This window comes from Podarcis cretensis, assembly GCF_951804945.1.
Source record: "Podarcis cretensis genome assembly, chromosome: 12".
Taxonomy (NCBI): Eukaryota; Metazoa; Chordata; class Lepidosauria; order Squamata; family Lacertidae; genus Podarcis; species Podarcis cretensis.
In genome coordinates, this window is record NC_137181.1 from 24,958,809 (window position 1) to 24,986,508 (window position 27,700).

The following is a 27,700-nucleotide window of genomic DNA, read 5'->3' on the forward strand; positions in this document are numbered from 1 at the left end:
CTCCAGAGCAATATAATTCAGTTATTCCATAGGAAGTTTGTAATGATGAACATAATGTGTTTGTTTAAAAACACAATTAAAGCTTTACAATTAAAACAAATTAAAACATGTCAATTAAAATGAGGGTAAACATGAAAGAAAGTTTTTTATTATGTTATACTTTAACTGATGTAATTAGCTGGTTTTCTGAATGTTTTTATTTCTATACTGTATAAAATCAGTTACAGTGTATCCCACTAATAATCTTTCATGCCCATTGTTTCCCAGGCCAGTTGTCCACTTAGAAGAGCATTCTGTTCTCTGAAATATTATTTTATCTATTACCAGCACCATCAAGTTCCTTAGAAAATTATTTCTGGGTGGGATGTTTAACTTTGGTGCTGTTATGGTTCCAAGGGGTTGCTCTTGCAGGCAAATATCTCCCTGGCTGGCTGCCAATACCTCGCTTGGCTGCCAATGTAAACTTTATCTGTCCGGAGCACCACTCACCCGTGGCTGACTCAGTCACTGGCAGAATCCGTGAGTGGGCGTTTCTTGAACTTCCTCCAACAAAGAAGCTCCTTTACGCCCAGTCTGCGCCGCCCCTCTCTGCGCGAATGCCTTCTGCGCAGAGAGGGCATGGGCATCGGAGAACCCTTTCCCTCCTTGCTTCTCCCAGGCAAGGAGTCCTGGGACCGCCTCGCCATTTCCGACGTCTGTGCCTCCTCTCCACTGGACCTGCGTTTATCCTCTTACCCGGAAGAGGAGCTACTTCTCCCGATCCCTGGAGGCTCTCTATAATCCATCTGGCTTTTGCTGTCTCCCTCCGGCACTGATGGCAGTTCCCTGACAGGTGCCATTAAAATTACATGCTTCGCCAAAAAAAATTCACATCGAAGCAAATATTCCTAGATTTTAAAAGAATACAAATGTGCTGGAAAGTAGTACAATATAGCCACAGAATATGCCCGTTCCAACAGGAATGGGCAATAGAAATTCTGCTGAGATCCAGCAAGAGGATGATAATCACAAACTGTACCTCACCGCATCTTAACTTCCTTATTAACAGATAGCAATAAGTGTCAGCACCAGCAATGCCTTGAGAGTCTAATACTCGCAGGTCTGGCTATTTGCATGCTTGCTATCCGAAAATTCACTTATCTGCACTTAAATAATTATGCCCAGACCTTGCTATACTCTGGGGCAGAAATCAGAGAGGGGTGGGGGGAAGTGAGATCATACAATTCAGAGAGCAGGAGAGGTTGGACAAATAAGTTTTTTTACTTTGTCTCTCTTTTGGTGATTGGAGAGGGGGGTGGGGGAGTGATCAAACAAATCCTACATTTGCAATGTTCCCATAGGAATGGATGGAATTCAGGGACTCATTGTGCAAACTCTCACCTACCAAAGAATTTCCACAGAACACATTGCGTTCAGTAAGTAGGAACTCCATGTGTTATACCACAGAATCTCACCAGTCCATTCAGGAATCACATTCATATATCCATGCCTGCGTAGAACCCTGATTACGTGGAAACTGTTTTCAGCACAGTGCTTTGGATATGTGATGATTATTGGAGGTGAGTGAAACACACACACATATATAGTATATATTTGCAAGCCTCATTTCCTTGGCTTATGCTATGATAGTAGTATATGACCACAAAGGTTGCAATATTTTACACACTTACTTGGAAATGAGACCCATTAAAGACAATGAGACTTACTTTTCAGTAGACATGCATGGAATTGCACTGCTAATCTCTGCAAGCTTTTGGTGCCACCATGCAGAGGAAAATGATTAGCAGACATAAAAATGGCCTTGATCAAATAATTTATGTGCCTTTTTTTAAAAAAAACCAAGCTATACTTGATTGGAAAGCATATGCTCCATATTTTTCTTACATATCTCCACACAAATCGCCATTCACTGCGACTTTCAATGACAGTAAGATCTCCTCCATGTTTCTTGCAGAATTCCCGTGCTCTTTCGACAGATGTCTGTTCATTACTGAAATAGTACTCATTGCCCTTGTACTCAATCCAGCCATCTTCAATTCTTCTGAACAAATATTCTACAAAAAGAAGCAATTTTATTATTTTAATAATGAATATTAAATTTAATATTAAATATCAAAATATTTCTTATCCATCCTTTATGGTATATAAGAGTGTGAATAACGTTAATTCGCACAACCAGCGGTGCAGCTAAGCAACTTCAATGATCTTGCCCACTTTAGACTGTCAGATATATGATTTCAATTTTGAAGCACACAATGAACAACTTCTCCCTCTCCATTCCCCTGTCACACCATGGTACATTTAAAACTATTACAGTTTGATTACCCTGATAATTTATTTTCAAATTAAATTATAAAACGAGCATCTAGGACTGTGGAAATATATCTCCCATGAAAAAGAAACTGGTCGTTTCAGTAATGACAACCATGGAATTATTTGCTGAAAGGCAAGTATGCAAAACTGAAGAAAAGACATTGCATATGTTTTTAAAGGTACTATCTTATGACTTCACATTTTCTAGCAGGGCCTGGGACCTCTTGCATACAAAGCAGTTGTACCACTGAGCTTCCCCAGTTGTATGTAATCCATTTTGGAGGAATGAGCAAGCCCAGGCCAGAAAGCAGCTACCATTGGCTCCTGGTAGGTGTTAGTTTTTGTTTCCTCACTGAGCAGCTGCTTGCAGTCACAGGACTGTTTACATTCCACAGAGTCCAGATACTGTTGGATTCTCACGGGAAAGGGAGACGGGATGTGACGTTACTGGTTTCCTGTTTCCTTTGTTCTGTTGTTTCCTTTGTTCAGTTGCTCTCTGCTTCTCATAGAGAGAACATGTGTATTTCTTTGCTCTCTGCATATCTTAGTAATAAAGCATAGCAATGTAGCCCATATTATCTCATCCTTCCACTGTGGCGTTGTTTTAATGCAATGCTGGGTGGGCTCAAAAGAAGATGAACCTTATCAGCTTGACGACCGGAGCTGAAATCCCAATAGTAGGACCCTTAGTGGCTGAAGAGAACCTCTGGGGAAGCCCCTTCCCCATTTTTTTACTTAAGACCTGTTTGTTCTGAGGGAAGGCAGAAACTGGGATGCCCAAGCCAGGAAGCACACACATCTTTGGCTCGTGACAGAACCATCAGTAGCCTGAAAGAGCTGTTAAGGCAGCTCCACCTCCACTTTTATAGTGCTGCTTAAGAGAGACACACGTGACCTAAGCAAAGGTAGAATCACTCAACATACCAATATCACTGCGTGGTTCCGGTTTTAACTCTGCACCTGAAAACCAAACACATATTGCTTGTAATAGTGCAATTTATATAGTATTGTATTGTTTCATATTACCAACAGGAGTACATAAAAATAAAAATGTTTACAAAAACCAGACCAAAGCTGGTAAATGTATGAGGTTAAAGCTATTCATGGTCATATCAAAATAAAATTAATCACTGTTACATTACATTGCATACCAGACTGAAGGGCAGTACAGAAAAAAAATAAGTACTTTCTAAATATTTCTCAAAAGTGATAATGTATATATATGACTGTACATATGATATCATGAACCCAATACTATTTTTCTAGAAAAGGAGGTGCTGGAACTCACCATGAAAATCTCCCTTCTTCTCTTATATAATGACAATGGCACCTACCTGAGAGGTGCTGAAACAGAGTTCTAGTGAGTCCAGGCTGAAAAAAAGTCCTGCATGCAGAGGCGTAGCAAAGTCAGGTTGTACCCGGTGTGGAAATTTTTTTTGTCACCCCTTCCCCCAAGTTGGGAGATGAGTCGAGGGAAGGGGGGAGCTGCGCTGTTTTGCTGGCAGCCCTGACAAGCTGCCGGGGCTGTCGCTCTCTGTAGGCTTGGGAGTCACGGGCGAGGGCGTGTGCCGGATGTCACCCCCCTTCAAGGATGACACCCGTCCTCTCCCCTGCCTGCCTGCCTGCCTGCCTCCTCCAGCCAGGATCATGGGCAACGGCGCAACCCCCCCTGTGACTCCCAAGCCTACAGTGAGCCGGGGGAAGGGGGGAATTGCGACGCTTTGCCGACGCTTTGCTGTTGCTTTCGCCTGCTTTGCTGCCGCTTTACCACTCTCTGTAGGCTTGGGAGTTGGGGCAGAGGGGCGCCGAATGTCACCCCCCCTCAGGATGACACCCAGGGCGGCACGCACCCCCCACCCCCTTCCTATGCCTATGCCTGCATGTACTTACCTGAAGAGTAGATTTGCTTGTCCAGTATAGCATCACTGGGTTGGGCTTACTTGTACCTCTAGTGGACAAAGGCAGGAGTAGCCTTTTACAGGAAATAGGCTGTCCCCTCTTCATTTAGTTTGCTCCTGGCTCTTCAGTTTTACGTATTCACCAAGCATGAACAGTCCAGAACTGGAGACATAATAGTATTAACCTATTTCCTATGAGAAACCATTAACTGAAAGCCAACAGAGGTGCAAACAGAGGTGGGAAAAGGTGTTGTAGGTCATGCAAGGGTGTGGCCCCAGTGATCCTTTACACTGGACAAGTAAATCTACCTTTCAGGTAGGTGGTGTTGTTTAGTCGTTTAGTCGTGTCTGACTCTTTGTGACCCCATGGACCAGAGCACGCCAGAGCATGCCAGGCACTTCTGTCTTCCACTGCCTCCCGCAGTTTGGTCAAACTCATGCTGGTAGCTTTGAAAACACTATCCAACCATCTCGTCCTCTGTCGTCCCCTTCTCCTAGTGCCCTCCATCTTTCCCAACATCAGTGTCTTTTCCAGTGAGTCTTCTCTTCTCATGAGGTGGCCAAAGTATTGGAGCCTCAGCTTCACGATCTGTCCTTCCAGTGAGCACTCAGGGCTGATTTCCTTCAGAATGGATGGGTTTGATCTTCTTGCAGTCCATGGGACTCTCAAGAGTCTCCTCCAGCACCATAATTCAAAAGCATCAATTCTTCGGCGACCAGCCTTCTTCACTTTCTGCCATCAAGGTTGTGTCATCTGCATATCTGAGGTTGTTGATATTTCTTCCGGCAATCTTAATTCAGCTAGGGATTCATCCAGCCCAGCCTTTCGCATGATGAATTCTGCATATAAGTTAAATAAGCAGGGAGACAATATACAGCCTTGTCGTACTCCTTTCCCAATTTTGAACCAATCTGTTGTTCCATATTCAGTTTTAACTGTAGCTTCTTGTCCCACATAGAGATTTCTCAGGAGACAGATGAGGTGATCAGGCACTCCCATTTCTTTAAGAACTTGTCTTAGTTTGCCATGGTCGACACAGTCAAAGGCTTTTGCATAGTCAATGAAGCAGAAGTAAATGTCTTTCTGGAACTCTCTAGCTTTCTCCATAATCCAGCGCATGTTTGCAATTTGGTCTCTGGTTCCTCTGCCTCTTCTAAATCCAGCTTGCACTTCTGGGAGTTCTCAGTCCACATACTGCTTGAGCCTTCCTTGTAGAATTTTAAGCATAACCTTGCTAGCGTGTGAAATGAGTGCAATTGTGCCGTAATTGGAGCATTCTTTGGCACTGCCCTTCTTTGGGATTGGGATGTAGACTGATCTTCTCCAATCCACCGGCCACTGCGAGCCTCCATCCATAGTTCTTCAGGCACTCTGTCCAGCAAATCTAAATCCTTAAACTTGTTCCTCACTTCCACTGTGTATTCATAAGGGATTTGATTTAGATTGTATCTTACCGGCCCAGTGGTTTTTCCTACTTTCTTCAGTTTAAGCTTGAATTTTGCTATAAGAAGCTGATGATCTGAGCCACAGTCAGCTCCAGGTCTTGTTTTTGCTGACTGTATAGAGCTTCTCCATCTTTGGCTGCAGAGAATATAATCTATCTGATTTCGATGCTGCCCATCTGGTGATGTCCATGTGTAGAGTCGTCTTTTGTGTTGTTGTAAAAGCGTGTTTGTGATGACCAGCTTGTTCTCTTGACAGAACTCTATTAGCCTTTGCCCTGCTTCGTTTTGATCTCCAAGGCCAAACTTGCCAGTTGTTCCTTTTATCTCTTGATACCCTACTTTAGCATTCCACTCTCCTATAATGAGAAGAACACCCTTCTTTGGTGTCACTTCTATAAGGTGTTGTAAGTCTTCATAGAATTGGTCAAGTTCAGTTTATTCAGCACCAGTAGTTGGTGCATAAACTTGGATTACTGTGATGTTAAAAGGTCTGCCTTGGATTCGTATCGATATCATTCTATCATTTTTGAGATTGCATTCCAGTACAGCTTTCGCTACTCTTTTGTTGACTATGAGGGCCACTCCATTTCTTTTACGGGTTTCTTGCCCACAGTAGTAGATATGATGGTCATCCGAACTGAATTCGCCTATTCCCGTCCATTTTAGTTCACTGATGCCCGATGTCAATATTTATTCTTGTCATCTCATTTTTGACCACATCCAACTTACCCAGGTTCATGGTTCTTACATTCCAGGTTCCTATGCAATATTTTTCTTTATAGCATTGGACTTTCCTTTCGCTTCCAGGCATATCCGCAACTGAGCGTCCTTTCGGCTTTGGCTCAGGCACTTCAGCAGCTCTGAATCTACTTGTACTTGTCCTCCACTCTTCCTCAGTAGCATGTTGGACGCCTTCTGACCTGAGGGGCTCATCTTCCAGCGTTATAACTTTTATATGCCTGTTGTCTTTGTCCATGGAGTTTTCTATTTCCCATAGAAGCTACTTCTGCCTTTCCCCCCTAGAGGCGCAAGTAAGGTCAACCCCCAGATGCTACAATGGCAAGCGAAATCTCCTGTGGTTAAGATAAAACCAGGGTGAATAGACTTAAACCATGGAACAATGAATTCAATCAGATCATCCTCCAACAATCCTTCATGAAAAAGGCACACAGGAAGTCCCTCATTTCCTGCCCCTTTAAGTTTATCAAGTATTACAGCTTTCTCATTCTGCTAAAACTTTTACAGTCATACCTCGTGTTGCGTTCTGCTCTTGTTACAGGCTATCAGCTTACGAACGCAGCAAACCCAGAAGTGTTTACTTCCGGGTTTGCCACCCGTGCATGCGCAGAAGTGCTCAATTGTGCCACGCTCATGCGCAGAAGAGGCACTTTAGTTGTGGCCTTTTCGGGGTGGGAACGGCACCATGAAACAGATTAAGTCTGCAACTAGAGGTACCACTGTATCTTCCTTTCATGAGCAGTGCCTGCTGTTGCTGCTGAAGTTCTTGTATCTGTGAGAGTGCCCAGTCTAATGTTACCTTCTTTAAGCTTGAGTCTCCATAGGAACTATTAGATCTTTCCACCATTCTTATTTGTAGTTTTAGTTGCTGTACTACAAATGTATCTCAGATGTTGCTTTCTCCTTTCCTAGGAGTGTTTGGGACATCTTGTGTTGAAGGTTAGATGCAGCCTGATTTTCTTGACAGCTTGAAGGGGAAACATGGTTTTGGGCTGAAAAAAGGGCGGTCAGATCTCTCATTTTCACCTGTATATGAATTCTCCCTTTCCTAGCTCATGGAGGCAGGATTAGTGTTGCAGAACCTCAAAAGTAGGAGGAGATTCAGGTGCCTTTACAGAACTCTCTCTTTAGCTGGCCATTTCCTCAGGTGCTGTGGCCACACCCCAATATTTTTACATTTCTGAAGCACAAATAATAATATAATGCGAAGCAGCCTTCAGTGGCTTCCTGTATTAAGTCCAGTGGCCCATCTAGTACAGCTTCCTGTTCTCACAGTGGCCACCTAGACGCCTGTAGGAAACCAGCAAGCTGAATCAGAGCACAAGAATGCTCCCTCCCTTTGTAGCAATTGGTATTCAGAAATATTGTTGCCATCACTACCTCTTGTGGGACAAGTTCCATGGTTTAACTATGCATTGTGTCAATAAGTACTTCTGAATTCACAATGCACTAGATTCCTGCTTCTCATTGAAATGGAACATACTATACCTCAGTGTGTACCATAATAAAAAGGCCCTTTCACTTTGCTTAATGAACTAGTTGTAAATCAAAAGTAATCTTACCTCTCTTTATTTGGCAAATCCAACACAACATATTCTCACACGGGGAAAGTGCCAGCCCCATAAAACCTACATACGCTGCTACACATCCTTCGACTCTGAGATAATGTGAAGAATACCTATACGGTTCAGAGTCTACCTGCAGTAGGAATAAATATTCATTACTCTTTTTCTTTATAAAAATCTTCAGAAATCTACAGAAAAGGATACAGACTTACAGTAGCATTCTTTATACACCTGTGCACATGTATGTATGTGTGTATGTATAGAGAGAAAGATGAGCTGTCATTTCCCTGTTAATACAATCTGGGTGCGAAAGGCTATTATAAAGAAACAGTTCCTGTCATTGCAAGTTTTCCCAACGACTGAACATGTTTTACCTCCGCCTCCCAATTCACCACACTCCCACTGTGGGCCAGAGCAGGGCAGACATATCAGCTGATTCGCCCACAGTATCATACTGAAACTGTCATTCATTCATTCATTTAATTTAATCCTTTTACATTGTTTTGTATGTTTTGCGTGTTGAGGGCCCCAAGACACCCCTACCCCAATATCTCACATATCACACAGAATTTTTGTTTAAGGTTTTTGGCATAATTTTGGCCACAACTTTATTGACATACATGGATGTGAGTGGTTGCTTAGGCATCGGTTAGGATAGGACTATCTGTCCCCTCGCCTTGGGGACAGAACTGACTTCCGGATTCCAGCGAAAGTCCGTGAGGGGAGACAATATTGGGGAGAACTGGAGCTGTGACACAGGCCCTCAACTTCTCCCCGCATGCTCCCAGGGGCTTACGCGGCCCAAACCCAATTCCAGGGGTTTGGACAAAAGGATGGCAAGCCCCTGAATTCCTTTAACAGAATTCCCTTGCAGCAGCAGCATTGGAGGGGCAGGCCCAGCCAATCCTTACCCCTCCTCCAACCAATTTTAACCAATGCCTAACCGCAACCTCAAAGTTGTGACGATTTGCTACGCAGTAGGCAAAAACCAAATGGCACCAGCCAATCAGCCAAATGGACAAAATTTCTACCAGGCCTCTGCCCCAACAGCAGGCGACCCCATGACAGGCATAGCAAGGTCAAGGCATAAGACCCAAATCAAGGGAGGGTGGGCAGATTGCTGTGTGCACTGCTTAAAAAAACTCTGTTCCCACCCCCAAATTGGCAACATCAAAATTACCCCAGCAACTCAGGCTACCAATCCCTGCTAGGGCCAAGCATCCCAAACATGCCTAGCAACAGCGGGGTGTCTTGTCTGGCCCCCACTGCAACACGTACTCTCTTTTAATGAGAACACGCGTTGTGGTTTTTTATGTATTGTGATTTGCTGCTGTTTTTATCGATTATGGATGAGTAATTCTTTATTGTAATTGATAAGTGTAAACTGTTTAAATATTACTTGCCGATGTTAAATTTTAGTGTTTCATTCATTCATAGACTTTATTGCACTAGCCAAAGGCCATGGCATCATTCACAAGAAGAACATAAAAAAATCAACAATAACCATAAAACATCAGGCATAACAAATATGATAAATCGCAATCACGTCTCCTAAAAATTGTTTGCTGCATGTAAGAGACTAGCTGGGGATTCTCAGGTAGAATGTGCCAACTTAAATGTCCAAATCACCTTTGCAATTGACTGCAATTTTGTCTAGTTCTTTCCTCCTAATCTTCTTAGCTGCCAGTGTGTATAGTTTATAAGTTACAAAATAATCCGTATCACTCAGCAGCCATTTCACCCTTTCCACCCTGTTCGAGTGTGTTCCATTCGTAAGCAGGGGTTTTATAAATCAGTCTCTTGGGTCTGTATATAGCGGGCATTGCAGTAAATAATGATACAGGTCCTGTACATAAGGTTGCCCACACAGATAAAGTCTCTCGTTGTACTGTACTTTGCCATACCGTCCATCCAACACCGCCAAGGGCATTGATTGAAATCATAATTCTGTAAAAGCGATTCTTAGTATGGCAAGTGGGAGCTTTGTCAATAACTAGCTCGAGTGTGCTCCATTTTGATAAGTGGGAACCATGGTGAACTTTGGGTAGAGGCAATCATGGTTAAATCCCTTTCTGCAATGGACCTATAGAGGCGATCTCTTAAGTGCCTCTTGTCCAACTTCATGACCGCCTGAAGATCTTGTAGTTGATATTGGGACAAGAGGTGTTGGATGCCAGCCTTCCAGCATTTGGTCTGTTCTCATTCTGTGAAAGACATAGCGGGGGAATCTCTCCTCTGGGAGGGATTGAAGTCTTTTTACATAGTTTAGACACAGATAGTCAATTCTTGCCTGTATTGTTATTGTGTCCACTTCAACACGAAGGAGAGCAGCTGGAGTCAAATTTTAGTGCTTACTATTGGATTCTAATGGATTATTGCATATTGCTTTATTTGATATACATTGTTTATTTTAAAGTTATTGTGAATTTTTATACAGGATCTGATTGTTACTATTAATGTTTTATGTTTTATTATTATTTGTGTGTGTGTTGTAAGCTGTCAAGAGTGGCTGGGGCAACCCAGCCAGATGGGCAGGGTATAAATATTATAATAATAGTAAAATTTATTACATTTTTGTATGTCCCTTCATCCGAGGATCACAGGGTGGTTTACAATATAAAAATACAAAAATACACAACATAGTAACAAACAAAATTCATAACCAGTTTTAAAAGCCATAGATTGTTTAATTAGCCAAAGGCATGGGAGAAGAAATATATTTTTGCCTGCACCTCAAGATATGTAATGAAGGTGCCAAACAGGCCTCCCTGGGGAGAGCATTCCACAAGCAGAGTGCCACTGCAGAAAAGGCCCTTTGTCATGTTGCCACCCTCCAAACCTCTCATGGAGGAGGCGCATGAAGAAGAGCCTCAGATGATGAAAAATATTTTAACTGTAATGGCCACTTTTCCAAATCATGGCTTTGCTTTGGATAGTACAGGACCAGCAGGACCAGGGAAGGAGGGCAGCAGCCACAATCTTTGTTTTCCCATTTGCACTAAACCATAGTTCATTTTTGCATTACATGTAGGTGTTTATGCTCCTATTGGTGCATTGTTTAATGCTCTGTTTGTTACTTAATAATAATAATAATAAGAGCACTATTTTAAAAACAAAACAAAAACAAATCTAATCCAACTGGATAAGCAGCAATTTCATCAACTCTGCAGGAACTGCCATAGGTGCTCGGTCCAAAAATTAGATTGCATACAAATCGTATGCTTAAAGGCTCGGATGCTGGAAATTTAAGTGACTAAACATTTAAAACAATGCTATGGGATCTGATCAGAAAGCAAAAGAGCTTCAACATTCATATTCAAAATGGTTTTGTAAAAATGATATTAATTTCCCTGTCAATACATTAGCATACTTACAGGAAATCCATCACTCCAAGTAAATCCTTTATCAGGCTCCAACTTAATTAAACCAACCCAACAATGACGGTAAAACCTAAAATATATAAAAGATAATTTTAGAGTGCAGAAAATTTTAGAGTGCTCTAGTTATTTCCCGCTTGGACTACTGCAATGCAATCTACGTGGGGCTACCTTTGAAGGTGACCCAGAAACTGCAATTAACCCAGAATGCGGCAGCCAGACCGGTGACTGGGAGTGGCTGCCGGGACCACATAACTCCGGTCCTGAGAGATCTGCATTGGCTCCCAGTATGTTTCCGAGCACAATTCAAAGTGTTGGTGCTGACCTTTAAAGCCCAAAACGGCCTCGGTCCTGTATACCTGAAGGAGCGTCTTCACCTCCATGATTCAGCCCGGACACTGAGGTTCAGTGCTGAGGGCCTTCTGGCGGTTCCCTCGCTGCAAGAAGCCAAGTCCAGGGAACCAGGCAGAGGGCCTTCTCGGTAGTGGCGCCCACCCTCTGGAACACCCTCCCTTCAGATGTGAAGGAAATAAGCAGCTATCCTATCTTTAAAAGACATCTGAAGGCAGCCCTATTTAGGGAAGTTTTTAATATTTAATGCTGTACTGTTTTTAACATTTGATTGGGAGCAACCCAGAGTGGCTGGGAAAACTCAGCCAGATGGGCGGGGTATAAATAATAAATTAAATTATTATCATTATTTATTCTAAATCTTTCCAGTTGACTACATTATAAACCCTGACCCCTACCTCGTTTTTGGTTGGTTGACGGGCACATTTGAACCTTAAAAAAATACCATCCTATTATCAGCACTATACCGAAATGTCTGACATGGGGGCATGGATAGTCACAATGGACAAACAAGTTCCCAAAGACACTGAGTTAAAAAGCAGAAGTTGGGTCTGAGCCCAAAACACCACAGTACATATTTCAGTCTACCTGGTAACCAGAACAGTTTTTGATTCTGAGACAATGTGAAGAAATAAACATTTCATAAAACTCACTGATGGTACAAACTCGACTTTTCTTCGCTGTTAGCAGAAGCTAGGTCTCCTCCAATTGCTCTACAAAAATCACGTGCTTCAAACCAAGTTAGCATGTTACTTGTATAGGCCTAAATGGATATAAATACAATTGCATATTGGTAAGAATCTTGCAAATTCCATTCACAGTGAGATCTGCATGGTTTGCACGAACCCCTATTTGACATGTAACAACGGTGACTAAGGGCCAAAGCAGACATGGCATAAAAGTATGTGATTAATCTGCACATTTTTTTAAAAAAATAAATAAATAGATTTGGGTGGGAAACTCCCACTGATGCTCGTTAGAACTTCCCTCCTATGTTTTGTCCTTTCCACCAGCTGTGTCTTCTACCTGCCTTTGCACAAGGAAGTCCAGGACTGGCAGTACCTGAAACAGCTGGTCAGATTAGGAAGCACAAATCTTATCTTCCCATCTGCAAGTCCTATTTTAACTGCACAAGCACAGTCTTTTTCTCTTCTATAGAAGGGTATGGCTCAGCAACTCACTGATTACAAAGTTCCCTGTAGAGGAGGAAGCTTTTTAATGTGTAAACATCAACATATCTAAAATGTTGAAAGCTGCCCAGAGTTGCACCGCCTAGTCAGATGGGTGGGCTACAAACAATAAAACGATGACAACAACGAATGTTACTTCTTCTGCTTGAGCACCATTTCTGATAGTCTCCAGCAAATCTCACAAGATTTGGACCCTAGATACATAGATGTTGCTGCTATAAATATCTTCAAGCATAATTAAGCCTCATTTCCACCCTCTTGGTGATAGAGTTGCAGGTAGCCTGGACTCCCTGGATCTTCAGACTCTAGTAAAGGCACCTACTGTGTTACTATCAATGTGGGGGTGTCTTTCAGGGGGGGCAGTTTGGTATCTGGTCTTACTGAACAACTTTGATCAATGTTGACAAAATGCGAGTTCAGGAAGTGTCCCCTCCCATCCCTACCTGGAGACAGGGGTGGACTTTGGACTTTCAAATTTCAGTGGCACCCTCTGCAAGGACACAATTCAGTGCCCCCCCCCGACTCTTGCTTTCTGTTCTGCACATGCACTAAAAGAAAAGAAAAGCTAAAGGACCCCTGGATGGTAATGTCCAGTCAAAGGCGACTATGGGGATGCGGTGCTCATCTCACTTTCAAGCTGAGGGAGCAGGCATTTGTCCACAGACAGCTTTCCGGGTCATGTGGCCAGCATGACTAAACCGCCTCTGGTGCAACGAAACACTGTGATGGAAACCAGAGCCCGCAGAAACACCGTTTACCTTCCTTCTGCAGTGGTACCTATTTATCTACTTGCACTGGCGTGCTTTTGAACTGCTAGGTTGCCGGGAGCTGGGACACAGCAAAGGGAGCTCACTCTATCATGGGGATTTGAACCACCGACCTTCTGATCGGCAAGCCCAAGAGACTCAGTGGTTTAGAGCACAGCGTCACCCGTGTGTACTACATCATAACTGAAACACCCTGCAGTGGCACCCCTACTTTGGCTTGGTGCCCTGTGTGGAGGAACATTTAAAAGGCAATTGAATATTGACACTTCAAATAAACCACAGTACAAAACATTGAACTAAAACCCACTTAAAAAAGAATAACAACAAAATCCTGCACCAAGCAGTTAAATTGAAAACTAAAAATCACATCCTCAAATATCTCAAAAGGTTCACTTAGACAAAAGTAATTTCTCTCTTTGCTTTGATATTGAAACAAACAAGAACTTGGATTCAAGAAGCAGTATACCCACTTTAAAGCATACACTTCTGTAAGGGCTTTGAAGCCATCCTTCTGGGCATGGGGGTGGGGGAATTGTTGATGGGGCAGGAGTTGTTGTCATAGTTTCTGCCCATTGTTTGCAGATGAAGGCTGCCTTCTCCTTGCAGTTCACAACATCCCACAGTCCAGCTGCAGTGCCAGTTCTCATGGCTACACAGCCAGATTGTTGCCCTTTTGGAGACACAAGACAAGAGCCACGTCAATTGAGCTTTTCTTCATAGGCATTCAAAACAACTAGAGAAAGGTTTTGTAAAATATGATTCTGTTGGATAGCCCACCTCACATAACCTGCTTAAGACTAAATAATGGATGAGGGGGTTAAGACCAAAGAGTAAGCTGTCCTGCCAGGACAGCTCACCTTGGAGGGACTAGGTCAGGGATAGTCAACTGTTAAGTTGTGGGTGAACATATCAGATGACACAGTGATTCTTCAAACAGCTCTTGTTTATTCACAGGCCCAGAACAGAACTGAACTGAAGGGTTCAGCCAGCCTGCTTATATAGAGCTCCACTACAATGCAACAGTAACAACTTTCTATAACTATCCAATCACTGAACGTCACTTTCAATTCCTTATTTGCATATGTAGACCTGAGTGAAAACTATCTACAGTATCCCCCTGCTGGCCCAGGGTGAGAACTTCAGTACCTAACATCAACCTGGTCCCTACCACCCACTAGTGGGCATTGTTAGGATATTTCCGTTCCACCTTAAAGGGAGCAGGATGTTTGTGTCACAGCCTGCGTATTTCCTGTTCACAGGATGTTTCTGTTGTGTCTATGCTTTCATTTTCTCTCTGTGTCTTAGACACTGAAGCAGGCAGTCATGTTTTTTTCTTTGTTCTGACCAACGCTGAATAAACTTGTAAATATGCTCTCCTGCGTGCATCTTTTGCTGTGCATTATCTGCTGATAGAGCATGCATCAGCTCTGGAATGTGGCAAGCTATTTCTGGAGCTCATGTTGCTAATTGATTGATACTGCGTTTCTATGGGAGGTCGATGGAAGTCCGGAGACAGCGTGGGGGCATGATGGCTTTTGTCTCCCCGGCAGTATCCCAACAACAGGTTATGCACCCAGATTCACGGCACTTACAGGAGAGTAAGACTGCGTTGAGGTATGTGGGAAAAGCGAAAGCAAATAAGGCTTTTCTGTTTGCCGCGGCAAGAGACTTTGATGTCCGGCTGGCTTAATTGGCCTGGGAGCCACGCCAGAGGTTTCGTGATTAATGAGCTGCCGAAATAAGGAGTTTTTGAAGGCATAAAGACTCACGGCTCAAGTAAAGAGCTGGAATGGAGTTTTTCCAAGCTTCTGAAGCTGCTCAGTGCCCAAAGCACAATTACAAGACCTGGGCTGTGTGGTGTGAGAGTTTGTTGTGACAGTTTGGAGTGTGGCATACTGTGTGTGAAGCCCCTCCAGTTCCTCTGACAGATAGATGGAGGGCCCACGATTCAAGGGCCATAGACGTAATAGTCTTGTCCGTCTCTCTGGAGGAAATTGCTACGCTAGCTTGAAACACCACAGCACGTCAGATGTGGAATGCTTTGAAAGTAGCTCATCTGCCAGTCATCCCAGCCCAGAGTTTGACTGCATTGGAGGTCCTGGCTGTTTCCCAGAATGTGAGTGAATGCACGGATGCTGAGGGCACCGGTTGCAAGCTGCAGGGGGAGCTGACTGTGATGTCATCCCAGGCAGCATTCCAGCCTCCAGGGGGAGCCAAGGAGTCAGCAGCTGAGAGCTCTGTTTCTCATGGGAGCCAAGGTCATCCTCACAGATACCGGAAGGCCAGAAGTAAACAGAGACAGATGCCTGCAGATGGCCCAAAGCAGAAGGGGGGTGGAAAGCCCAAGCCAGGGAAAAACAAGGCCTTGTTTGCTGGCACTGCTTCTCCAAAAGCCGAAGGCAAGTTTGATGGCCAGGAGCAGGGGGGCAACAAGCAAAAGCCCAGCCGGTGGAAAACAAGGTTTTGCTTGCTGGAAAAGTTGCTCCAAAGGCCAAGGCCAGATTTGTTATTGATTCTGGATGCACCCACCATCTGGCAAAAGATAAGCATCTGTTTATCTCCTTCACACCTCAAGATGGTGAGATCCACCAGGCTGATGGAAAGATGTTGCGAATCGCAGGAGAAGGGACTGTAAAACTGGCAAGTCTGCACACAACCATCAAAGATGTACTTTATGTTTCAGGTGCTGCAGACAATTTGCTCAGTGTCCCACAGCTGACTGGGCGTGGCTTTGAGATTTCCTTCAAGAGGAGCGTCTGTGTCATCAGAAAAGGCAAAGAGGACATTTTGCATGCAAAGTTTATAGATGGTTTGTTCTGTTTAACTTATGATGACAATGGTGCTGTTGCTGTGTCTAATGTTGATTTTTGTTGTGTTGCACAAACTAACAAAGTTCTTCATGCAGGATGCATTCATGAAGCACATTGAAGATTTTGTCACATGTCTTGGCAGGCGCTGGCCAAGATGCCTGAGTTGGTTCAGGGTTTGAACATCAAAGTTTCACATGAAATGTGTATCTTGTGCAGAGAACAAGGTGAAGGTTGCTCCAAAAGGCAAGGAGTCTAGCAGGCAGGCTTCCAAACCCTACCAGCTAGTCTACGCAGACCTGGTTGGTCCACTTGCGCCCTCTGTGGGTGGAGCAAGGTACTTCATGGTTCTAATTGATTCCTTTTCCAGGTACATTCATGTGTTTATCCTCCAGCAGAAATCGGACACATTTCCTAGGTTCAAGGCATTCTGTGCTTGGTTGGAGAATGTTCACAGTAAACACATTGGCTGTTTGTTTACTAATCGAGAGGCTGAATTCACTTCTCAGCAGTTTGAAGCTTTCCTGACTGAGAAGGGAATCCAGCATGACTTGTCAATGCCTAGATCGCCATGGATGAATGGACTTGCGGAGTGAGCAAATCAGACTTTGCTTCAAGGCCTGAAAACCTTCTTGCATGATGCCAATCTCCCTGAGAAGTATTGGGGGGAGGCTCTGTGCACGTTTGTTTACACTTATAATCGCAGACTGTCATCACCTATTGGTTGTACTTCCTATGAGAAGATGTTTGGTAAGAAACCTTACATCAAGCACATGAGAATCTTTGGTTCTGACATGTGGGTACACACCCCACAGAGCAACAAGCTTGGGAAGCGTGGGGCACATGGTTTGTTCATGGGATATGAAAAGGGTTCATACAGGGTATGGATGACTGACTCTAAGTCCATTAAGTTCACAAAGAGTGTTGAGTACAATCCTAAGTGGGGGGGAAATGTGGGAATTTTCCAGAGTTACCCAGAAGAGGATGAAGGTGATCTGAAAAAAGCAGATAATGTTGAGGAAGCTGAGGAAGCTGAGGATGATGATGATGATCAGAGTTCGGATTCCAGTTCAGTGGGCGGCGCTGCTGCTGATGTCAGTGACAGTGATGACACAGCAGACTACAAGAGCACAAAGGCCTCAGTCAGACCATCTGATGCATCTGACAATGAACTGGAAGAACCACTGTTCACCACTGGTCACTTTTCTCCTAAGAAGGAGGAGATGAGTCCAGAAGACTTGCGTCTAGTACGCAGATCTGAAAGGGACTTTGCACTACAGGCTGAGGTTCACCAGTCAGAAGACTGGAGGTCTTGAAATCTTTGCAGATGCTAGTTTTGGAAGTGACACCACGGATGGTACAAGCACTTCTGGAGTATGCTACATGTACAACCAGTTTCTGTTTGACTGGCTGTGCAAAAAGCAGACGACAGTAAGCCTAAGTTCCTGTGAAGCAGAACTCAATGCTCTGTCATTTTCACTCATGGATTGTGAATGGTTGATGCAACTGTTTAAGGACATCAGAGTTTCTGTGAAATGTCCTATACAAGTGTATCAAGACAATAGATCCTGTTTGGCTTTGCTGAACTCAGAGAGTTGCAAGCAAAGAACCAAGTACTTGCAGATTAAGCTACATCGTGCAAGAGAGTGTATTCAGAAAGGACTCATTCAGGTGTCCTACATGGCAGGAAATGAAATTCCTGCTGATCTGTTGTCTAAGGTTGTTAACAGAGAACAACTTAAGGTTTATGTACAGAGGTTGCAATTAGGTTGAACCACGGGTACTACAGGTTACACGGAAAGGGGGAGGATGTTAGGATATTTCCGTTCCACCTTAAAGGGAGCAGGATGTTTGTGTCACAGCCTGCGTATTTCCTGTTCACAGGATGTTTCTGTTGTGTCTATGCTTTCATTTTCTCTCTGTGTCTGAGACACTGAAGCAGGCAGTCATGTTTTTTTCTTTGTTCTGACCAACGCTGAATAAACTTGTAAATATGCTCTCCTGCATGCATCTTTCGCTGTGCATTATCTGCTGATAGAGCATGCATCAGCTCTGGAATGTGGCAAGCTATTTCTGGAGCTCATGTCACTAATTGATTGATACTGCGTTTCTACGGGAGGTTAATGGAAGTCGGAGACAGCGTGGGGGCATGATGCCTTTGTCTCCCCAGCAGTATCCCAACAGGCATTTCAGGATTCCAGGTGGGTGGTAGACGGTTCCACGCCCCATGTTACTGCAGCACTGGTGGGCGGTAAGTAAATTTGAAAAATGCATTAGTGGGCGGTAGGTATAAAAAGCTTGACTACCACTGGAATAGGTAATCAAGCATTTGTTTTCCTTCAGTCTATCTGAGAAGCTCAGTGTGTGAGGAGGGCTAAGCTGGTTGCTCCAAGTTCAGACCACATAACTCTAACAAGCCTCTCTTGAGCTCCTGTTCCAATAACATAGGCACTAACAACACTTTGGAACTAAGCCAAGTTTTGCTGCCTGTGCAAGCTTTTCTGGATGCTGCATGGAAAAGCACATTTCAATGAGTTACTTAGCTGAATATATACAGTGGTACCTCAGAAGTCGAACGGCTCTATTGCCTAAAGTTTAGGCTCCTGAATGACGAAAACCCAGAAATAAGTGTTCTGGGTTTTGAGTGCTCCTCAGAAGCCAAACGTCCAATGGGGCTTCCGCTGTCTGCAAGTACCAATCAGAAGCTGCACCTTGGAAGTTGAACAAAGTCAAACGTCCTTAGAGAACAGATTATGTTCAACTTCTGAGGTACCACTGTATGTATATTAAATATTTGCTGTAGTTCTCTCACCAAAGAGTACTTGCCCCCAACTTGCATCCAGGAATTTTCCTTCTTATACAGCGGTACCTCGGTTTTTGAACCTCTCCATTGACAAAAGTTTCGGTTTTCAAACGCCGTAAACCCGGAAGTAAATGCTTCCGTTTTCGAACACGCCTTGAAAGTCGAGCAGCTTCCGCTGAGTTATTTTTCTCAATTTTCTCTATTAAAATTGGCAGACTTCCCTTTGCACCTTGGTTTTTGAACGTTTTGGAACTCGAACGGTCTTCCAGAACCCATTATGTTTGAAAACTGAGGTATGACTGTATATCTATTTTTTCCCTTGCCATCATAATATTCCTGATAGACTTCAGGCAGTACCTACCAGGCATTCCTGAATTCCAGTCGGTGAACAGAACATTGTCTCTATTGATCCATTTGAATGTCCCTCGTTGCTGTACATCTGAAAGGCCAATCCAGAAATATTTTTCAGAACGAAGCCCAACTAGACTAGTCAGGTAGGCCTGCTCATATCTGTAAGGAAGAAGAAGAGAAGAATAGTAGTTTGGATTTGATATCCCGCTTTATCACTGCCTGAAGGAGTCTCAAAGTGGCTAACAATCTCCCTTTCCCTTCCTTCCCCACAACAAACACTCTGTGAGGTGAGTGGGGCTGAGAGACTTCAGAGAAGTGAGACTAGCCCAAGATCACCCAGCAGCTGAGGAGCGGGGACACGAAGCCGGATCACCAGATTACGAGTCCACTGCTCTTAACTACTACACCACACTGGAACGATGTGTAATTGATGCATTCAAATGATTATTAATTTCCTACATTTTAAAAGAGGCTAGCTCTCATCCAGTCAAAATGCACATTTTGGAATGACAAGAGATAGCTCACAGTGAAAAAATGGAAGTGCTTAAGCCTACAGGTCCACTATCATTAAGCAATACACTTGCATGTTGAATTTATCAGCACAATTCAGACTACAACTCTTTCACAAGTACAAAACAAAAACTACAAGGGCATCCCAAGAAAGAAACTGTGAAACAGAAGAATCTCAGCCCAGACTGCACATTAGGCCACAAGTGGCCACATACAACATAGCATTAAGGATCTTAGAAGGAATTCTAGAAAACATTCACTCACTTTAGACAGAAAAACACAGACTGAGACAATGATTAAATCTGTGGCAAAGACTGCAAGACCCATGTAGTGCAGATGTTTCAGGAAAGTGAGGCAAGGCACAGATTGAAAATCGAATAGGAAATTCACAAGAAATGAGAGGAGCCGCTCATTCAAGAAAGTAGCTTAGTTGCATGCTGCAGGTCAAATCTTAATATTTGTTATGTGGCCAAAGAATTTAGCATCTTAAAATAAAGGCATTGCACCTTTCATTCACAGAAAAGGTTGTTAGTCCTATTCAGAGTAAAGTAGACCCACTGAAATTAATGAACATGGATAACACATGCCAATTAATTTCAGAAGGTTTACTCTGAGTAAACCTTAGTTGGAAACAGCCCATAGACACAAGAAAGTCATTTTCTCTCTCTTTCATGCCCAACAAGGGGGAGAATAGACTAAAACACGCCCTCTGAACAACAAACCCATGGGCTTCCTTTTACCTGTTCTCTACAGAAGCCAGTGATCCCTTATTTGTTTCACAGAATGTATTTGCTTCTGAAAACGTTGCAGATGTTTGGCTAATTAAGTAACAATAGGAACCATGCCTTTTCCAGCCCTGTTCATATAGAAGAACCAACAACCACATGTTACTACAGTATTACAAGTTTGGAGACGTGTTTTTGGTAGCAATGTTGCTGAACCTTTACTGAAACAGAAATCCACATCCAGCACTAGGTATCATAGAAGTTGTACAGTTGAAACCAGAATGTGTCAGAATTTAGTTATAACATAAGATTTCCCTGGATTCCTAGATTGAGATTTTGGGGCATAATACAAACAGAGGTTTAAAAAAAGAAAACATGCAGCAAAGTAATGTGTGGAAATGCAGGCTATTAGACCTTTAAAATATCCCCCTTTTAAATCATTTGCAAAGCTTCCCTTTCCTTCCCCTTTAGCATAGAAAAGACCACACTGTTAGGTTAGTTTATCATTGTTATTGGTGCATTTAAATGATCTTTCTGTTCTTTCAGAATTTTTGGTAAATTATTCTGCCTTAAATAGTCCTCCATTTTTTCTAAATCCTCTTTTCGAGCTTTATATAAGTCTCTATAAAATTTTAAGATTTTTTTTCTAATTTCTTTTAGGTTATCTATTAATTTCTCCTCTACTTTTATCTTATTGATTATATTTTGGTCTTGTTTCTTTTTCAATTGCCATGCCAAAAGCTTTCCTGGTTTATTTGCAAGTCCAATTTTTGTTTGTTTTATATATTTTATTTCCCATTCTATTTCTTGATTAATTAACGTTGAAAATTGGGTTTGCAGCACCTTAATGTTTTGTTTTATCAATGTATTTCCAGGTTTCTTAGTTAACTCTTTTTCATTTTTAATGAAAGTATATTTTTCTTCTCCCTTAACTTTCTCTGAAACATGTTGTGATGTATAAAGAAACCTTTCATTACTGCTTTACTAGTCTCCCACACCATATTTATATCAGTTTCCTTATTCAAATTTAATTCAAAATAACCTTTTATAGTTTTTTGGGCTTTTTGTAGAATCATTTAATTATCTAATAGGCCTTCATTCAATTTCCATCTAAATGTTGAATTCCCTTCACTTCTCAAATCCAATAATATTGCATTATGATCTGAGAGAGTCCTTGGCAATATCTCCATGTTCCCCACTCTTATTGTCAGTTCACTGGAGTCTATTCTTCCAGCAGATTGATTTGGCTCAGAGAAAAAAGTGTACTGTCTTTCTAATCGATATTTGAATCTCCAAATGTCTATTAGGTTCAAGCTTTCCATCAACTTAAAAAAAGCCATTGGGAGTTTCCCTTCTTTTGAGCCTTCTATTTCCATATTGTTCTGTCCATTTCAAGGGAAACCACCCCATTCATATCCCCCATTACTATTATTTTCTGATCCATATAATCAAATAATTTTTCCTCCAAAGATTTGTAAAATTGATTTCCTCTCATTTGGGGCATATATCCCCACAATTATTATTATTATTATTATTTGCCTTGCGACTTTAACTGTACAGCTATCACTCTTCCCTCCTCGTCCATGAAGATCTGCTGTGGGTCATATTTGTTTTTTATATACAATATTACTCCTCTTTTCTTAATTTTGTCCGACGTTATAAATTCTCTTCCTAATCTTTTATTTATCAACCTTCTTTCATTTGTTAAACTACTGTACAGTTTACTTTAGACTTACTTTCTTGCAATTTGGATCAACATTTTCAGGTTCTTCAGGAAGAAATCCCAATGGTTCTCTTTTACAGATGAAGCCAAGTTCCTCTTCACAGAAATAATCTGCCCAATATCCACTCTGGAAATGGAAAAATAAAGACATAAATATTTCAGTGAAGAAGTATACACTTCCTCATTTTCTTGATGCTTGATGTCTTTTGTGTTGATACAAAGCTTTCTATTGCATTATCTTGTCCTTAAAAAGCATAGTTTGATGCTAGGCAATTCAAATTCTCTTGCTGAATTCTCTTGAATTCTTCAGTTATTACAGATTGTGCACAATCTTTTGCCTTCCAAAATGTATTCTGCAATTTAGTTTTATTAGTTGTTGTCAGGGGTTCAGGAGCAGAGGCACAGGGAGGAGAGGAGATGGAGAGCGAGGGGGAGGAATCCGAGGGGAGCATAGGGGAAGAGGACAGTGAACCGAGGGATTCCATGAGCCTCTCCAGCGAATTGGAAGATTCACAGAAGGGGGCGCCAGTGGCCAGGGGTAGGGGGTTCCCAAGGGGAACGTCCCAGGAGCAAGGGGACAGCAGGGACTCCCAGAGCAGTAGTTGGAAATCAGGACCAGCTTCCCCACCAGAGCAGAGTGGGGGGGAAGAGTCCCAAGGATCGGGGCCAGTGCATTCCCCACCAGGGAGAGAAGATAAGGCAGGGTTGACCACACCTCCATCGGAGAGTCAGACAACGGAGGGGAGGTCAGATCCGGCCAGTATCCCAGAAGAGGGAAGCAGTGACAGAAGTAGTGTAACGGTCAGGAGGAAGGTCACTGGGTTGGCGCGAGAGGCAAGTTCAAATGTACAGGAGCGCGGGACAGCAGAGAATGAGGATTGGGAACCGGGTCCTAAAGCCCGCCGGAGGGAGGGGGAGGAGCTAAGCGACTCAGCGTCGGAAGAGTCCAGAAAGGGCAATGCCCCAGCGGGCAGGAGGACCCAGAGGAGGAGAGAGCAGCGTAAAAGGTGGAGCCGGGCTAGGATCTTAAACTGGTGTCATAGGGGAGGAGACTCAGACGGTATTTCGCCAGTCTAGGCTTTAAGACGTAGAGCTGCGCGCTACGGCTTTGAAATGGAAACTGAACCTCAATAAAGACTTTTGTACATAACTACAGCCTAGCGTTGGTCCTCTGTGAGCTGGGACCTAGAGGCAGCTCTGACAGTTGTGCAATTTATTTGTAATTTTTCTTCTTATGAGAAGCAACAATTAGTCTTGCATTGGAGCCTAACCACCAAAGAGTGGAAGTTTTATTCAGCCACATGTTTGGCTTCTGATATTTCAACAAGCAATTCCCACCTTAGTACTGGCACAATCATATCTGTGAAATGCTTCCTCTTTTAAAAACAAAAATCAAAAGACTAAAGGTGACATTCTGAAGAAGATGGTTCTACATGTAGCAGAAGAGAAACAGCACTGATTGTGACTAACATGAGATGGAATGGAAATTGCTGCCTCCTTGTAACATACAATTAGGTCTCAACAAGAGCAGTTGGTATGGGGAAGGGTGTCATGTGGAGATGCCCTCCTGACACCAGCACTGCCGCTTACTGGGACAGTAGGACAGACTGGGGTTGTGAAAGTGCACCAGGTGCACCACTATGCACACAGGTCCTGCTATCAGAACACTCGTTATCCACAAATTTTGTTATCGGAAATGAAGAATTAGTACCCAGACCTCGCTATGCCCACCGCAGATTCAGAAATCCAAGCAGCCACAATCTTCTCCCTCCTTACTTGTTTGTGCATTTGTGGTCGGTGGCAACCTTTTTTGGGCAGAAACCATGCAGGGAGGGAGGGAGATCGGGCAAATCAGGGAGCAAAAGAGAGCAGACAAATCGGTCCCCCCCCCCCCTTTGCATCTCTTTTCCTGGTTGGCTGCAGCCATTTCAGGAAGAAACCATGGAGGGAGGGAGGGAGGAGAGTGATTGGACAGATTAAAAATATTCCCATAAGAAATGATGTAAATTGTCAACTTGTTATGTGAATGCTCGCCTAACAAATTCCTGGGAACACATTGTGTTCGGAAAGCAGGACCTGAATGTATTTGATCTTTCACACAAAACTGAATCCAAGGAAATACATCTTTGTTGGGGGTTCCGTGTTTTTTACCTCCCCATTCATAATGACACAGGCACTTTGCTCATCATCTATGTGTGCGGGTTTTCCTTTCTGCCACTTGGTGAGTCTCACTGTAGAACCATCACTCCATTCATAATACTTCGGAATCTTCTGGTCATTCAGTCCTATCCAGAGAAGATCTGTTGACTCTAAGAACACAAATGCATCTTGTTTATTTGCTCACAGACTTTAATTGCAATAAACTCAGGTCTTTCACAGGATCCTATTATTATTAAATTTGTATACCACTAGGGATAAAGAAAGCTGATCGCCAAAGAATTGATGCTTATGAATTATGGTGCTGGAGGAGACTCTTGAGAGTCCCATGGACTGCAAGAAGATCAAACGTATCCATTCTTAAGGAAATCAGCCCTGAGTGCTTACTGGAAGGACAGATCGTGAAGCTGAGGCTCCAATACTTTGGCCACCTCATGAGAAGAGGAGACTTCCTGGAAAAGACCCTGATGTTGGGAAGGATGGAGGGCACAATGAGAAGGGGATGACAGAGGACGAGATGGTTGGATAGTGTTCTCAAAGCTACCAGCATGAGTTTGATCAAACTGCGGGAGGCAGTGGAAGACAGGAGTCCATGGGGTCGCAAAGAATCGGACACGACTAAACAACAACAAGGGATGATGGAAGTTGTAGTCCAGAAACAGCTGGAGACCTAGGTTTGGTGAAGTTTGGTGAAGGCTGTAATAGTGCCATATCTCACATTTGGGTCTCATGTTCAATACAGCAGACTGGTGCTTCCCCCTCTCCCCAGGGTGGGAGACTCAGTAACATTCGCTTCTTGCACGTGGTAACAAAAATGCAAAACAAAAAACTCTCTCTCTTAATCTCACATATTTAGCAGATACCAGAAGGACCAAACTTTCTAGATATACTTACGGTAGCCAAGCTGAGATATGACAAAGCTGTATTCTTCAATACTGTGAATACTTATTAAATCTCCATCTTCTTCTCTGCAGGACCATAATGCATTCTTCCATGTTTTAAGGTCTCTTTTAAGTCGGTAACAGTGACCTGCAAATGCAGCCCAGCCATCTGGACATTTAATTGGTTTCAAGCCATCTAAAAAGAGATCAAATTTAAGATAGCATGACTGGAGGATTTTTTAAAGAAGAAAGTGTGTTATGCTATTAGGATGTCATAGTCTCAATTCCTTAATTTGTGTATATAAAATATGTCAGAGGCAAATCTGATAATCAATATTAACAAGACAGAGTAGCCAGTTCTTTACCATGAGGATATTATTGTCAATAGAATTACCAACAATTATTGTATTCAAATACATTTATTTCACCTATGGAAATGTGAGATTTGCTGTGTAATGGCAACAACAGATGGGAATGCTACCTGTTAAGTTTAATAATACAGTTGATAACTTATTCTTAGCTAATGACAATATATCCTCTGGCATCTCAGTCCAATTGTCAGGGACTGGGCAGAGGAGGAACAGTGGAGACCGCTTCCCCAGCCTGACCCTTCTAGAGAAGAAGACAGTTCAGAATTACAACAGGGGTTTGAGGGAGGCCGCAGCTCAGAGGCAGATGAGGGGGAAAGTTGGGAAAAAATGGGAGAGGAGGAGGAGGCAGAGCCGGAGCAGCAGCTGGCTGATACGTTATCACTAGAAAGCATTCCAGACCCACCATCTCCCAAAACCCAGCAAACCTTAAATATAGGAGAGCAAAGGGCTCAAAGACAAATGACCCTAAGCAGCTACCGTAGGGGTGGTGGTGCTGTTGATGAATGAGGAAGTGGGAGCGAAGGAGGGGTGGAGATTTACTCGGGACAATGTCATTATTCCAAGAGGCTGCATTCCCAAGCCTCTCTCTGTGAATATTGAATGAAAAAGCAGATGGTAATGACTTTTTCTTGTCTTATCCGTTACTGGCAACCTGCCGTGGCAGTTGGTTCCTGGGCCACCGGACATCAATAAAGTGTTCTATATTGCATATACTGCTACAAACAGCAAAACCTCCACTGCTAGAGATAAGATTTTAAAAAATGTAATACTGCCATTGGCAAACTCCACAACTTATGACATAATGAAATATATGTAAACTTCATTCCCAGGTTAGCATCCTACCTGAAGGAATAAAAGAAACATCTAATGAAGAGTTTTCTTTCTTGCAAATGTATCCAAGTTTCTGGTGGCACTTATCATTCTCCCAATTGCCATTATTAGACAGCATTGATCCACATAATTTTTCTGTTTCTGGGGATGGGCTCCCTTTAAGAAAGAGTAAGAGAAACAATCATTATCTATGCCCTGTGTTAACATAGTAAAACTGTATTTATCATTCATTTGGAGGCTCTGCATTTTTAGGAGCTCTGCTAAAAAGTAGCTTGTAATGTTTTAAATAGAAATGCATGTTATTTGTTTTCCTGTTTGCAGAAGTATTTATATCTCAAGAGAAAATAGTATTCTTGGAATATCTATACAAGAAACTACAGGGACAAAACACTAAAACACGGGAAAAATAATATATATATTATGATTCAGATAGAATAATATATATATTACGGTTCACTCACCTGGAGCCCAGTTTAAATATCTGAAAGGACGATCACCAATCCACTGCCATCCACTCTCGGCATCAAAGCTGATCAGACCAATCCAGTAGGCAGTAGTCATACTATTTATTAATCCTATTCAATGAAAAGAAAATCAGTTGTCTTGTATTATGTAGCTATGGGATCCATAATTATGAAGCTGGGTGGAAGGAAGCAAAATTAAACCACAACAAAAGTCGCTTCTAGGGTGGCAGCTTTTATTCCAGTATAGCTAAATTTTAAGCAGAAATTAATATGATGAAACATTTCATCTAGTATGCCGATGCTATGCTTCATTAGATTTAATCAATTAATTTCTGCTTCTACTGTTGTCAAAGACACAGAGGACCTGCTAGGAGATTTGGTAACTATGAATACAAAGAATAATCTGCAGTGGGATCATTTGAAATGAATGAC

At 42.7% G+C, this 27,700-nt stretch overlaps 2 protein-coding genes across 2 annotated transcripts in view; one reads left to right on the plus strand and one right to left on the minus strand.

The window, feature by feature from the left end:
• The window catches only part of ST8SIA6 (ST8 alpha-N-acetyl-neuraminide alpha-2,8-sialyltransferase 6), a 473,234-nt gene that overhangs the window by 176,617 nt on the left and 268,917 nt on the right, over positions 1-27,700 (plus strand). The gene's annotated exons all lie outside the window — the stretch shown is intronic.
• LOC307199719 (macrophage mannose receptor 1-like) overlaps positions 1-27,700 on the minus strand; it is a 60,450-nt gene that overhangs the window by 25,169 nt on the left and 7,581 nt on the right. The window contains exons 5-17 of the mRNA XM_079947697.1: positions 27,266-27,379; positions 26,817-26,960; positions 25,616-25,798; positions 24,716-24,873; positions 22,578-22,691; positions 20,857-20,972; positions 19,617-19,765; positions 14,116-14,318; positions 12,342-12,451; positions 11,335-11,410; positions 7,958-8,093; positions 3,238-3,273; positions 1,885-2,054 (exon numbers count right to left, since the gene is read on the minus strand). Coding sequence (XP_079803823.1) covers positions 1,885-2,054; positions 3,238-3,273; positions 7,958-8,093; positions 11,335-11,410; positions 12,342-12,451; positions 14,116-14,318; positions 19,617-19,765; positions 20,857-20,972; positions 22,578-22,691; positions 24,716-24,873; positions 25,616-25,798; positions 26,817-26,960; positions 27,266-27,379 — 1,709 coding nt within the window. The remainder of the gene's footprint in view (positions 1-1,884; positions 2,055-3,237; positions 3,274-7,957; positions 8,094-11,334; positions 11,411-12,341; positions 12,452-14,115; positions 14,319-19,616; positions 19,766-20,856; positions 20,973-22,577; positions 22,692-24,715; positions 24,874-25,615; positions 25,799-26,816; positions 26,961-27,265; positions 27,380-27,700) is intronic.